General features: G+C 44.1%; 1 protein-coding gene across 3 annotated transcripts in view; it reads left to right on the top strand.

Moving 5' to 3' along the window:
• ARHGAP20 (Rho GTPase activating protein 20) overlaps nucleotides 1-13,899 on the top strand; it is a 95,595-nt gene that overhangs the window by 52,814 nt on the left and 28,882 nt on the right. For all 3 annotated transcript variants that reach the window (XM_048844952.2, XM_048844961.2, XM_048844970.2), the window contains exons 5-8: nucleotides 720-761; nucleotides 2,352-2,436; nucleotides 7,418-7,495; nucleotides 11,617-11,683. In XM_048844952.2, coding sequence (XP_048700909.2) covers nucleotides 720-761; nucleotides 2,352-2,436; nucleotides 7,418-7,495; nucleotides 11,617-11,683 — 272 coding nt within the window. The remainder of the gene's footprint in view (nucleotides 1-719; nucleotides 762-2,351; nucleotides 2,437-7,417; nucleotides 7,496-11,616; nucleotides 11,684-13,899) is intronic.

Raw genomic sequence — 13,899 nt, 5'->3', positions numbered from 1 at the left:
TGGCAAACTTTAACTTCTGTGGTGAAAAATTGAACGCTAGGACTTTACCCCAATACAGATCATATTTTTTTCAATTTGCAAGGAAGCAGGCTTTCACTGAAAGTTGCAAATCATGTCAGAAGTTGTCAAGGACTCCCCTTAGACAGTTGCCCCGTGGTGTAGGTTCGCTTCAGGTTTACAGAAAACAAATTAACACTGAACTCAAAATAGCCACCTGGGCATTAAAGACTATTATTTGTTGTGGACTTTCACAGAGATCCAGAGCAAATGCTGTCAAGGTTAGATGCCTGACTGGTTACTTGGGTTAGGGCAGAGAGAGAGAGTGAGCCTTTCCTGTCTTGGCTTCACCCAGAACTCTTCCCTAGTAGAAGTAACCAGTCCTTTTAATCTGGTCTGCTTGGCCCTGATTGGCCTCTACCTTCTCCTGGCTCTTCTAGGCACCAGAGGACCAACTCTGTCTGGTTCTCTCTTGGCAACCTCTGGAGCTCTGAACTCACTGCTCTCCCCTTCCAACAGGACAACTCCTTAGGACAGGGGCCAGCTCTAGGGGTCAGTAAGAGCCTGGTCACTCTGCCACACCAGTTCTTTAACAGTTGCTTGTTGTTCGTGGATATGCCAGTGAATCTCTATGCTCGTCCATCTTGGTTCTTATTGGTTTTACTTTGGCACTTGCATGCTGGCTGACTTCTATATTTGTCACTGTTTTGTAATCCTTGCAGTTCCCCAGAGCAGAAGGAAAAGTGGCTCTCTTCCTTGCAAAGGTACTTTTATTTTCCTACTTTTATAATAATCATAGAAGAGATGGAAAAGACTCATTCACTCATCAAAACTATCTGTTGCTAATGCAGGATTGTTCCCTATAGTGGACTTTCCAGTAAGAATGGGCAAAATCCATGCTAGTTTTGGTTTTTCCAAACCTAATCAGTCAAGGGGGATTTTGGGGAAGGCTTGAGTACATGGATCTGGTTCTGTCCCATTTCAAATAGAGATGAGCAGAAACTTCATTGGCTGGGATTTTGTATTCCAAGTCAAAGTTCTAGGAGTTCAGATCTGCGTCTGTTTGTCTGGCTCCCCAGAGTTCATGGGTTGGGGGTGGATCAATCATTCTTACTTGGAATTATTTAGACTTCCCACTTGTTTTGTCCAGTTGTTTTAAATGTTCTAAGCAATGGGGCTTCAACCAGCTCCCTTAGGAGACTATTTTACAGCCTAATGCATCTTGGTGATGGGAAGTTTCTTCTGGTATTTGGCATAAATTTACCCATTCTTAATTTCATCCCATTCCCCTTAGTGATGTCACCCTGTATCGTCCTCAAATACAGCTCCTCTCCTTCCTTGCTATTTGCGCACCCTATTTATCCTTTGGCAATTGTCAATGGTCCCAGGTCGACACTGGATTATCCCATAATGATGACGATTTAATGTACCAGTCACTGGGTTTATCCTCACTTGTTAGGGTAGTTTTCTCCCTTTGAGCTGGATCTCTCCCTCCAACAGCAAAACGCATGAGAGAAAGAAAGCTGCACAAAGGAGTCCCCTGTGAGGATTGTCCTGACCGGTTGGAAATAGACCACAGGTCCCACCAGTGCCATTGGAGTGGAGGTCATGTACCACTGTATGGCTGGCTCTGTGCCACCAGCTGCTCTGGCCCTGGTCCCTGGCAGTGAGGCTCCAGTGGGGGCTGTGTTACCAGGACCTCTTCTACCCACAGATGATCCCCAGGACCCTCCTAGGGGGGATCCCTGCCATGGAGGGGGCTTTGCGGAAAAGGTAGTGCAGCCCTGGGATGCGTATTTTTCTATTGGGGAATCTCCATCAGGTGGAGGAGTGGTATTCCCAGATCTATGGGGCACCCTCCAAATAATCTGGGGCAAGGAGAGGGCAGTGGTGTGGAAATGACCGAGACCCCACTTCTGTCCAGAAGAGAGGGAGACCCATGTGTGGACGGATTTCCTTCGTATGCAAATCTGAGGGAAATGATTGGGCCCTTTACTACCAGAAGGATGCTTTTTATTTTGGTGGGCTGCCCAAAAAGCAAACCATTGTGAAAGTAGCATTTAAGTTTCAGAGGGGCTTTAAACCTTGCTTGTCTATTGCTTATACTGGTTTCCACCACCTATCAGCTTTATTCATGCAAAAGTGTAATATTTTATTGGAAACCCTGGTCAGCATCCAAATGGAATATTATTCTAACAACATAGATGCATCATTTCCCCCTAAGAGCTTTGTGCATATGGTAACCTTGCAATCAACTCTCTTCTTTATACAGTATTATTTGGGTTACTAAATCAAAATATTACCAATTTTGTTAATAACAATGAAAATGGTGTGGTCTTTGCTTGTTTTGTTAGTCGAATCAAAGAAGAAAAAGAAAAAGACTATCCCAAGAGCATTCCGCTGAAGATCATTGCGAAGGATGTTGGCAATTGTGCATATGTAAGTGTTCCTGTGCTGAAAAAGGGGATTAAGATTTAATTGGAAAAGACCTGAGTGGTGCTGAGCACCCATAATTCCAAATGACATCAGTGGGAGTTTAGGGCCCCAGCCCCGCTCAGGATCCAGCCCACTATAACAAATAGGGCCATGGTGAATAATGAGCTGATCATGAGCTCCCTCTGTGATGCTGTGGCCAAAAGGAGTAATGTGATCTTTGGATGAATAAACAGGAGAATCATTTTACTTTTATATGTGGCATGGATGCATCCGTGTCTAGAATTCTGTCCCCAGTTCTGGTGCCTACAATTCAAAAAGGATGTTGATAAATTGGAGAGGGTGCAGAGAACAGAACAGCCACAAGAATGATTAAAGGATTGGAGTGTAAGAACAGCCATATTGGGTCAGATCAATGGTCCATCTAGCCCAGTATCCTGGCTAGATCCCAGTATCAGTGGCCAATGCCAGATGCTTCACAGGGAATGAACAGAACAGGTAATCATTGAGAGATCAATCCCCTGTCATTCGCTCCCAGCTTCTGGCAAACAGAAGCTAGGAACACTGAGAGCATGGGATTGCGTCCCTGACCATCCTGGCTAATGGCCATTGATGGACCTATCCTCCATGAACTTATCTAATTCTTTTTTGAACCCTGTTGTAGTTTTGGCCTTCACAACATCCCTTGGCAACAAGTTCCACAGGTTGACTGTGTGTTGTTTTGTTTTAAAGCTGTTGCCTATTAATTTCATTGGTGACCCCTAGTTCTTGTGTTATGTAAAGAAGTAAACAGCACTTCCTTATTCACTTTCTCCACACCAGTTAAGATTTTATAGACTTCTATCATATCCCCCTTAGTCGTGTCTTTTCCAAGCTGAAAAGTCTGTCTTTTAATCTCTCCTTATATGGAAGCTGTTCCATACCCCCTAATCATTTTTGTTGCCCTTCTCCTGCACCATTTCCAATTCTAATATATTTTTTTAATGGGGTGACTAGATCAGCACATAGTATTCAAGATGTGGACATATCATTGATTTAAATAGAGGCATTATGATATTTTCTGTCTTATTATCTGTCCCTTTCCTAATGGTTCCCAACATTCTGTTACCTTTTTTGACTGCTGCTGCACATTGAGTGGATGTTTTCAGAGAACTATCCACCGTGACTCTAAGATATCTCTTGAGTGGTAACAGCTAATTTAGATCCCATAATTTTGTATGTATAGTTGGGATTGTTTTCCAGTGTGCATTACTTTGCATTTATTATGATTTTAAGGAAAACATGCCTTATAACAGGGTTTCTCAAACTTCATTGCACCATGCCCCCTTCCTGACAACAAAAAATAGTACATGACCCTGGGAAGGAGGACTGAAGCCTGAGCCCCACCGCCCAGGGTAGGCAGGCCAAAGCCCAAGCCCCGCCACTCTGGGGGGCACCAAAGCTTGAGGGCTTCAGCCCTGGGTGGTGGGGCTTGGACCTTGACTTCAGTCCCAGCCCCCAGCAAGTCTAATGCTAGCCCTTGTGACCCTATTGGGGTTCCAAACCACAGTTTGAGAACCATTGCCTTATAGCGATAGACTCAAGGAGGTCAGTCTATTTAGCTTAAAAAAGAGAAGGTTACAGGATGATGTGGGGAACAAATATTTAACGGGGTCTTCAGTCTAGCAGAGAAAGGTATAATGTGATCCAATGGCTGGAAGGTGAAGCTAGAGAAATTCAGACGGGAAATAAGGTGTACATTTTTAACAGTGAGGACAATTAACCATTGGAACAGTTTACCAAGAGTCATGGTGAATTTCCTCCATCAGTGACAAATCTTTAATCAAGATTGAATATTTTTCTGAAAGATGTGCTCTAGAAATTATTTTGGGGAAGTCCTATGGCCTGTGCTGTACAGGAGGTCAGACTAGATGATCACAGGGATCATCTTTCTAGCCCTGGAATCTATGAATCTGTGAAACATTTCCTCTCTATTCAAGACATGCAGTCATGTCTTAAAAATACTGTTCTGGAACAAACACTTTCATGGATCAAGTGCACATCTCAATAAGTAGAAAGCAAAGCTGGAGAGTCTACAGTTCAGAGCAATCCTTCTGAAGTAGTTTAGACGTTGGCCCCTTCAGAGACGCTCTGGTTTTACTCTCAAGCCTGATTTAGATACAAAGTTGTACTGATTCATCTGAAAGGGTGATTTTTGTACTGATTTAGTTAAACTGATATGACTTGATGCATGGACACTGTTAAATCAATTTAAATCTGGCTTCCATCAGCTTACCCATGGATCAGTGTTCATATCGCACTCCCCGCCAGTATCCGGCCCAAGCCGGGAAAGCTAATGATTCAACCAGCGGGCCAAATTCGATGGTGAATCCTGGTCACATGCCACCTGAGGCACATAGCTCATATGCTAAGACCTGTATCAATACGTTTTCAGGAAAAAACTAAACTGATACAACAAATTTTAAATCAATATAAGAATGCCCACATTGGGGGTTGCACCATTTTAACTTGTTTTTACCCAATATAAGTTGAACAAGTTCACTTTCTGTATGTAGACAAGCGTTCCAAGAAACACTAGCATCCATAGATCCGTCCATCCATCCTGTCTGTTTTTATCCTCTCCCCTCTAAATGCTGCTTTAAAAATCTGTGTTTTATGTTCAAGAGCCTAAAAGGCAGTTGCTGAGGCAATTTGTTTTTGTAGAAGTAAGTCCCTTAAGGAGACTTTTCTACCAGAAGAGGCAATCTGCAGTTGTTAGAATACTATACTGAATAAGTCCAGACATAAAGTATTCCCCCTTCCATGGGAAATCATTGAGAGCACAACAGCTAGAATTACTGGATCCCTAAACCCAATGTTAATAGTGATGCAAACAGTGGCAGTTTGGGTTGAAGGAAGTAAATCAAGCTGTGCTCAGATATTTCTGAAAAGGGGTCTATGAATCTTTTGTGTGTTCAGAGTGGGGCAATAGCTCAGAACCTTTCTGGCTAAAATTAGTTCATGAGCCAGAGTTGGGTGCCCGAGCCTGATAGTCCTGGAAATGAAATACAGCAATCTAGATATTATCAGTGATGAAGTAAAGGCATAGCAGATGGAAACTTCATAATCTAAATACGTCTTATGATGCTACAGTCTCTTGTGTACTAAAGGAGCTGGGGGTCCCAGGGAATTGTTTCATTTTGGGTGAGGAGGGACATGTAGCACAAAAACATTTTATTATATTCTAGCCCAAAGCAAAATGTATGCAAATGTGTTGACCTACTCCTAAGTGCCAGATGCCATTGCTTTGGGGAAATGTTAAATTTTTTATGGTCTGAGCATTCAGATACATCCTGAAGCAAATATACAGTATTCTCACTACTTTCCTTTGATTGCCATGGCAGCTTGTTACTATCAGGGGCTTAGACAGAAGGACATTCCAGATCTTTTATTTAAGGCAAAACGTCATGGGTTTGTTTTATCTGGAAATGTTGTGTCCAATTTAAAACTGATGTGCTGTATGTGTCAGCAGGGCCTAGCAAACTGATTCTGGGCAAGGAGTCAAGAGTTCAAATCCCAGGTTTGACACCTACTCTCGCTGTGACACTGGACCTCTGTGACTCTTTTCCCCCCATCTGTAAAATGGGGTCAGTAACACTTATCTACCTCTCAGAGGTATTGAGAATTAATTAGGTCATGCTTGTACAGTGTGTGTGTGAAATGTAGTGCTCTGGGTAAGGCTACATCTACTCTAGAAGTGTTAAAGCAGCACAGCTGCATCAGAGCCACTGTAGCACTTCTGGTAAAGACTCTCTAAGGCGACGGGAGAGAGCTCTCCGATCAGCTTAATTGCTCCATCCCCCATGAGAAGCGGTAGCTACGTTGGTGGAGAAGCTCTCCTGCCGACATAGCGCTGTCTACACCAGCCTGAGTGACGTAAGTTATACCGAAGTAAGTTCTAGTGCAGACAAGGTCTAAGTATTTTTTGCTTGGAGCTGGGTAAGAGGCAAGGGCATAACGATTGATTGCAATGGGCTGGAGGGAGGACTTGAAGATAAGATTAGAAACCATGTGTCAGGGTACATAAAATATAAGACACGTCATGGAGGATGTTCCCCTCAAAAGGCAGGAATAATATTGATGTCCAGCAGTCAGTGATACTGGTGTTGCAATATCATTCAAGGAAGAACAGCTTCCAGGAAGCAGGACTTCCAGGAATGATTAAAATCAAAGCACAACAGTGCATACAGAAGAGGGACTTCAAGGTGGTCAGAGTGCTCAGCTCATCCCCTGTGTCAAACCAATGTCCTCTTTCTATTCATTATACACATCGCTTCCTGAATAGGGATAGTATGTTTCATATTGTTTATCAGTAAGTTTGGAGTACGTTATGGAGGTAAAAATATGACTGGATTAGAGATTCCTGAGAGGAAGCATTTCTGCTATCAAACAGAATTTGGCTTTGATGCATATACATGGGAAGTGGGTGATGGATAGAGATGTCACTACTACTATCCTCTCTGGCTAGATGTGCAGTAGAAAAGTGAGTTATTAAATGTTAATACACTGACCATTTGTTCCATTGAACGCACTCACTTTATCCATTCTGAAGTGTTCCATTCTCTCCTTCTTATATCTATATGTCCGTGCATTAATGCACCTTTTATTTGTCTTGTGTAGAGGGAAAGTGCAGTTCTTAGCGGCTGATTCAGCTGTGTGTTTTAATGCAGGAGTCTCAACCATGAAATCATAACCAACCTGCCCTTCCCATATCGGTGTTTGGAAAGTGGGGCTGGGTCCAGGTATGGACAGGTCTGAGAGCTTGTTCTTATGCACAGAAAGTACATATTGCTTATTAGCGAACATCTTAACAGAGTATCTTGCACGGAGTGTTTTTTCAGCACTGTAATTTACTACTATTCTTGTACGAAGTCATTTGGAGGCTGTTCTTGGCAAACACTGTAGTCTAGAATGCCAATTTTCTTTTCCCTTTTTTTTCTCTCCACAGTCGAAAACGCTCACTGTAACCAATGCTGATACAGTGAATGATGTGATTCTCACAGCCCTGCAGCAGCTGGGGATTAATGTAAGTCCTTACAATCAGATTTGATGACTTTATTTATTTATTTACTTATCATCAAATCTTTACTTTTTACCCAAATTGAAGACATTGACACCAATTACATCGGTTACCATAAGAGACCAGTGATTCTTAACTGCCTTGGAGGCACATATTAGTATAGTGCTTTTCATCTACAGATCACCAAATGCATTACAGGTATTGAGAGAGCCTCCCAACACCCCAATGAGATACATCCCGCATTTGTGGTAGTTATTAAATTTATTTTTCAGATGGGTGAAGTGAGGTGATCACAAGTTAAGAGCTCCATACAACTCCTGTTGAAGACTGAAATTCACCTTGGGAGTTGGCTCTGGCCTTATTGGCCTGATTTGTTTTCAAAGTTGGACGTGCACAATTACATTTGAAAATATGCGTGTACGGCTGTGTGCCTAAATCTCACATCCAAGTACTGCTCTTTGATATCTAAACTGGGTAGTTGTCTGCATGTCCTCTTTGGTGTGGAATTGCATGTGTAACACCGACAGGTCCCGGTGGTTGGTGGGTGGGATTGAACCTGGGACCTCTGGAGCTAAATGCATGAGCCCCTACTGCATGAGCTAAACGCCAACTGGCTGTTAGCTAAGGTGGTAGAGCAGACTCATTAATCTTTCTCTAAGTGGTCTCGGTGCCACTAGATGGGACACAACACCACCCCCAGTAGGTGTGTGGGTTACATGCTTCCCCTAGCTGAGGAAGCGCGTCCCAAGCTTCAGAGACTTCCCAGTTGAAATCCAGGACGAGCCCCCACTTGTAACGCCGACAGAGCCCAGTCATTGGCGGGCGAGATCGAACCTGGGACCGCTGAAGCTTAGTGCATGAGCCTCTACTGGATGAGCTAAAAGCCACATGGCCCTTAGCTAAGGCTGTATAGCAGACTCATTAATCTCTAAGTGGTCTCAATGCCATTAGATCGAATAGAGCACCACACCCAGGAGGTGTGTGGGTTACACATGCACCTACATCGGAAGTTTTTCCTTAATGACTTGTCCAAGACCACACAGTGAGCGTCAGGGTCAGGAATAGATGTCAGGAGTTCTGACTTCCCTATCCCTCTTCTCTCACTATTTTTCAAAGTGTCTCTGACCTGTACTGGCAGTAGTGGAAGTCTGTGGATGAGCGTTCACTGACTGGGTGGTTAATTTCCTTCTTTCAAGTGGAACAAAAATAGAAATAATGTTAAGTGAAACATTACAGCTCTTCAGATATAAGCCTTTTAAAAATGGTTTGGTCGTGTGTGTGTGTCCGTGTGTGTGTCCGTGTCCTGAAACTTGGATCCGGCCAAGGTGCTCTCAGCAAAGGTTCAATTATGGAATGTTAAGTATGGCTTAATGCCACCTTCATGTTCCCTTGGGTTTGCAAAGGGTCCCGACACGATTTAGAGCAACTTTAGGGCCGCTGTAATTTACACCAGCTGTTGGGACTTCCAAGGGACTATTCTGATGGCCAGGGATTTCTTGAGCACAATACTCAACCATACCTCCCAGCATGTCTCAAACACCCCTGTCACACCAAATCAGAAGCTCTACACCACGTGAGGATTTCCCCTTCTGCCTAATTAGGGTAGCTTTGGGATCTTTTTGAGCCACTACACCGCAAAGAGGTTGTAGCGCAAGTCGAAATCTGGCGCACTTTCTCTCCCAACCCACAGTGCAACATAAGGGAGCTGATGCAGCATGACAGTTACAAGTCCAACAATACTTTTTCTTAATGCGCTTTATTTTTACCCACTATTACGCTTGCACATGTCTGCAGAGCAATCATCGGGCCATGAAGATACTGACACTGCAAAGGAGCGTTTTGGTTGGTATGAGGGGAGGAGTTGATAATGAACTGCTTCACTGTTAACCTCACATTAGTATTCCATTGTACGTACTGTACCTGAGGTTTTGCCCTGGTTTAATGTATCAATTTGAGCAGGAAAAAATGAAAATCTATCTGGACAATTTAGACTCTTGGTTGCTATTCTACTCTTCTAAGTAAAACAGCACAAATTTTCTCTGCGTCTTGGTGGCCTAACAACTGTTTTATTATGGGCATATCACACACCCAGCAATCATCTGAGACCAGCTTAAAAAGAGAAAACACAAGCCCCATCCGATAATTGTTTCTGTTAGATAGGTTGCTTTTCCTTACATAACATGACACACAGGAACAAGCATCTGAAAAGTAGGGGGAGGATTTTTCGATGACAATTAAAGGAAACACATTTCCCATCTTGTGTGAGTAATGAGGCTATTACTGTGCCTGATCTTGCTGCATTTTGTGCAGTGTACTTTTTTCTGCAGCTAATTCCTGCAAAGTGGAAACTGCAGCTAATTCCTGCAAAGTGTCAATCTTTTTTCTTTCTGAGCTGTGCCCCACCCCCCAACATGCTATAAAAACTCCATGGCCAGTCTGTGCTACAACAACTGGTTTTCTGCATATAAAAGCCAGGGCCTCCATTAGGGGGTACCAAGCAGGGCAATTGCCTGAGGCCCCATGCCACTGCGGGCCTCTCAAAGCTACATTGCTCAAGCTTCAGCTTTAGCCCCAGGTGGTGGGCCTCAGGGCCCTGGACTTCAGCACAATGTGCAGGGCCTTCGGCTTTCTGCCCTGGTCCCCAGCAAGTCTAATACTGGCCCTGCTTGAGGCCCCCCTGAAACCTGCTCATGGCCCCTTAGGAGGCCCCGGACCCCTGGTTGAGAACCACTGGTCTAAACTATTAAGCTAGTCAGGAAAGGGGGTTTGGGGGTTGGAAGGTTCCTTCAAATTTTGAGTTCCTAGTGTTTCAGTAACACCAGGACTGCCACAACTGTGCAAGCAAATGGCCTTATATTGCCTACAGGGGCAGCGTTTGTGATTGGGAAGGGCAGTCCCTCAAAACTGAGTTCACCAACCCTTCCCCCTCCCCCCATGTCTACTTCCTATATATTTTACAAAGAAAAAGTAAATATTTTTTGTGCTGTTCAGCTTGTACGTATTTGCTCCTGGCTTCTGGCCATGAGGCACCAGGGATGTCTCCAGAGTCTATTTATTTTCCTTCTTCCACCTGCTAACTAGCTTGGCAGCAGTTCTGATGTGGCCCAGAAAGCTGTACTACTGTCAGTCGCAATGAAAGTGGCTATGGCTTTCTGGGGTGGACCCAGATTATTATCGGTGGGCGCAGGAGGAAAATACAAACTGGCTCAAGAGCATTGGGGACACAGGTAGAATATCCAGATGAAATGAGACTGGAGGTGGTGGTAAATCTATTTGGAAGAAAGGTGGACTCTGTCTTAGATCTAAATAAAGGACCATTGGGTATTTGCCAGATTTCTGCAGCCAGGACGCTCTCTGATTAAGAATGCTGTAGCACAGAGGTTCCCAAATTTTCACCTGTGTGACCCCATTTTGAGACTTACTGTTTCCTGTGACCCCAGACAGCAAGGAAGTAACATAGTGACCAAGGAATCCAAGGAGTTTACACATTAAGTACATTATTTAATGCTCTCTAATATGACACATGAGCTTGCGTGTTGCGACACAGCTTCTCAAAGTCTGGCGGCATGGTAGAAGTTGCACATCTAATCTCCGATGTGACATCAATGGTAGATCAATACTGAGACTTGATGGACACGAGTGTCCTGAATCCAACTTCACACAATTATGTGCTTGCAAAGGGCACCATGAGTTTCAAGGCACATGTTGAGAGTGCAGGATATTCATTCTTGACAGTGAACAGATCTCTGGGGCAGAAAAATGGGCATACTTTTTTGCACCCAATCATATTTTGTCACCTCCAAGTCAGGGTAAACTGTCTCCCCTCTGGTCTGGCTACTGTATAGAGAGAATTGCCAGTCTGTGAACTGCGAGTCTGAAAGAGGCCCCCAGAAATGAAGGACTCCAAGCAGTCATTCATGCTGCTTGGAGCTAGTTCTTAACACCTCATATTGGATGGGATAATAATGCAAATACATCAGAAGTTTGGATGTTCTTATTTGGGAATTACAGGCATAGTCACCCTCTGGAGAGTCCCCTTGCTCATAGTCTCAAGACATAGACTCTCATATTACTGTAAGAAACCTAATACATCCCTCTCCTAATGGCTGGTCGTTTTGATTTTAAAGGGCTCTGAAAAAGACTATCAGCTGTGGGTGAATTCGGGAAAAGAAGATGCTCCTTACCCACTTATTGGTGAGTTTTTGGGACGGATTTGTTTTACTTCATTAACTGTCATATTAAAAGTAAATAAGAAATGTGGTTTCCTATTTTTAATACTTTCCTGTCCTATGGATTTGCCTATCTTAAGGGTGACCCCAGACACTGTTGAGTTCTTTGATCCTTTTTTGCAGGAGAGCTCTCTTGTGTTGTACACTCTTAGCAATTGGAAAGTACCATTTCTTTCTCCCTAAGATTTGTTATAAACCTTGATCTAGCCCCTCGAATCACACACCTTCTCTTTCTCATAGAACCAACCTGGTTTGTCTTGTTTTCTCCTATATTGCCATAGCATATATACAGTATTCTCAGTCTCGAACAGAAACAGAGAACAACAACGTGCAGGTTTTTCCCATTCTCCTCTCACAAACCTAACTGCAGCTAAATCATAGCATTCCTTCTCAGAGCAGCCTTAACTACAAATGCTTTACTGGCATCAGACAATATTCTTATTTATAAAATGTCTTAACGTGTGCACCTTATAGACAACGTAAACTGTTTTGTCTTTGAAAAGTACCAGACTGTCATTCATCATATTGTATGTAGTTTAGTTCAGACATTACTGCTGATGTGGCTTTATCTATAGTATCATAGAATGTAGAAAAGGAAAAGACCTTTCAGTTCATTGAATCTCTCCTTCTGCATGTGCAGAATATAATCCTTTCAACAGGGCCAGCTCTAGGATTTTTGCCGTCCCAAGCAAAAAAATTTTTGGCTGCCCCCTTTTTTTTGTCCCCCTCTGCCCCCAGCTCCGCCCCTTCCCAACCCCTTCCCCAAATCCCTGGCCCTGCCTCCTCCCCTGGGCGTGCCGCATTTCCCCCCCCCTTGCTTCCTGCTCGTGCCTTCCCCCCCCCGCAACTCCCCACCCTAGCTCACCTCCGCTCCGTCTACTCCCCTGAACACACCGCCCCTTTGCTTCTCCCCCCCTTTGCTTCTCCTCCCCTCCCTCTCAGGCAAGGGAGAGGCAGTGCGTTCAGGGGAGCAGGTGGAGGGGAGGTGAGCACAGGAAGTAACGGGGGGGGGGTAGAGAAACCACTCCCCGCCCCAGCTTGCCTCCTCTCCACCTCCGCCGCCTCCCCCGAGCGTGCTGCCACTCGGCTTCTCCCTCCCTCCCTCGCAGGCTTGCCACGCGAAACCGTTCGCGCGCGGCAAGCCTGGGGGGCGGGGGAGAAGCGGAGGCAAGCTGGGGCGGCCGGGGCATATTTCTAGGGGCAGCATGGCCGGTGCCGGGATGCCGCCCCGAGAAATGTGCCGCCCCAAGCACCTGCTTGTTTAGCTGGTGCCTAGAGCCGGCCCTGCCTTTCAATAGAAGACATATTGGATGTTAAACTGATAACAGATTTAAAAATTTTATTAAGATGATTTTTAAAAAAAGTGAACGGTACAGAGTTTAAGCATAGAGGTCTCTGGTTATCAGGGAATAACGTACAGTTTATCAAGGGCTGCAAAGTTTGGTTTAAGATCGGATGGCGTAAGGAATACATAATCTGCAATATTCCCGATTGGGGGTAAAAGGTTAACTGGTCAAAGTACAGACATTGAGATATGAGGGTATGTTGCTCATGTAATGGCTATGTTAAACTGATACTACTCTTGATATTAACCCAAAGGTTTGCTTGGAGAAGTTAAGGGTCCAATTTTTATCTCATTCTGCCTGCTGATATATATCTAACTGCAAGAGGCAGAACAAAGCTGAAACAATCATCCTTAATTAAGATTGCATCCACAAACAGATTTCAGGTTACGCCTGGTCTACATACAGTTAACACCAATTTAATTAATTCACTTTAACATCACACCTTCAGTTCAACTTCTGTGTGTGTAGACAAGCCCTGAGGTAGTTCTTCTAGTGAAGTGTTTGTATGATTACACCGAAATGAATAGACACTGAATAGTCCCTGAAGACTCCAATTGGCCATGGACAACTAGTTTCAGTTAACCATTTGCTGCCTAACTTTCCTTTCTATTTCAACATCCTACAGGAACTGAAACTGTGTCCCCTTTGCCTGCACTGATGGTTGTCCCAGTTACCAAGGCCAGGGAGGGGAGGTCACTTTCATATTGAATCTAACACTTTTTGTGTGTTCAGCAAATAATGGTTACCAAAGCAGATAATGGCAAGCAGGACTTTCATTTCTTGCCAGCTCCATGTGGAAAACCAGTACCTAGATTTTCAGCCAAGAAAATAAAGC

This window comes from Caretta caretta, chromosome 1 (assembly GCF_965140235.1).
Source record: "Caretta caretta isolate rCarCar2 chromosome 1, rCarCar1.hap1, whole genome shotgun sequence".
Taxonomy (NCBI): domain Eukaryota; kingdom Metazoa; phylum Chordata; order Testudines; family Cheloniidae; genus Caretta; species Caretta caretta.
The sequence above is the reverse complement of the archived record's forward strand: the minus strand, read 5'-3'. Positions and strand labels throughout refer to the sequence as shown.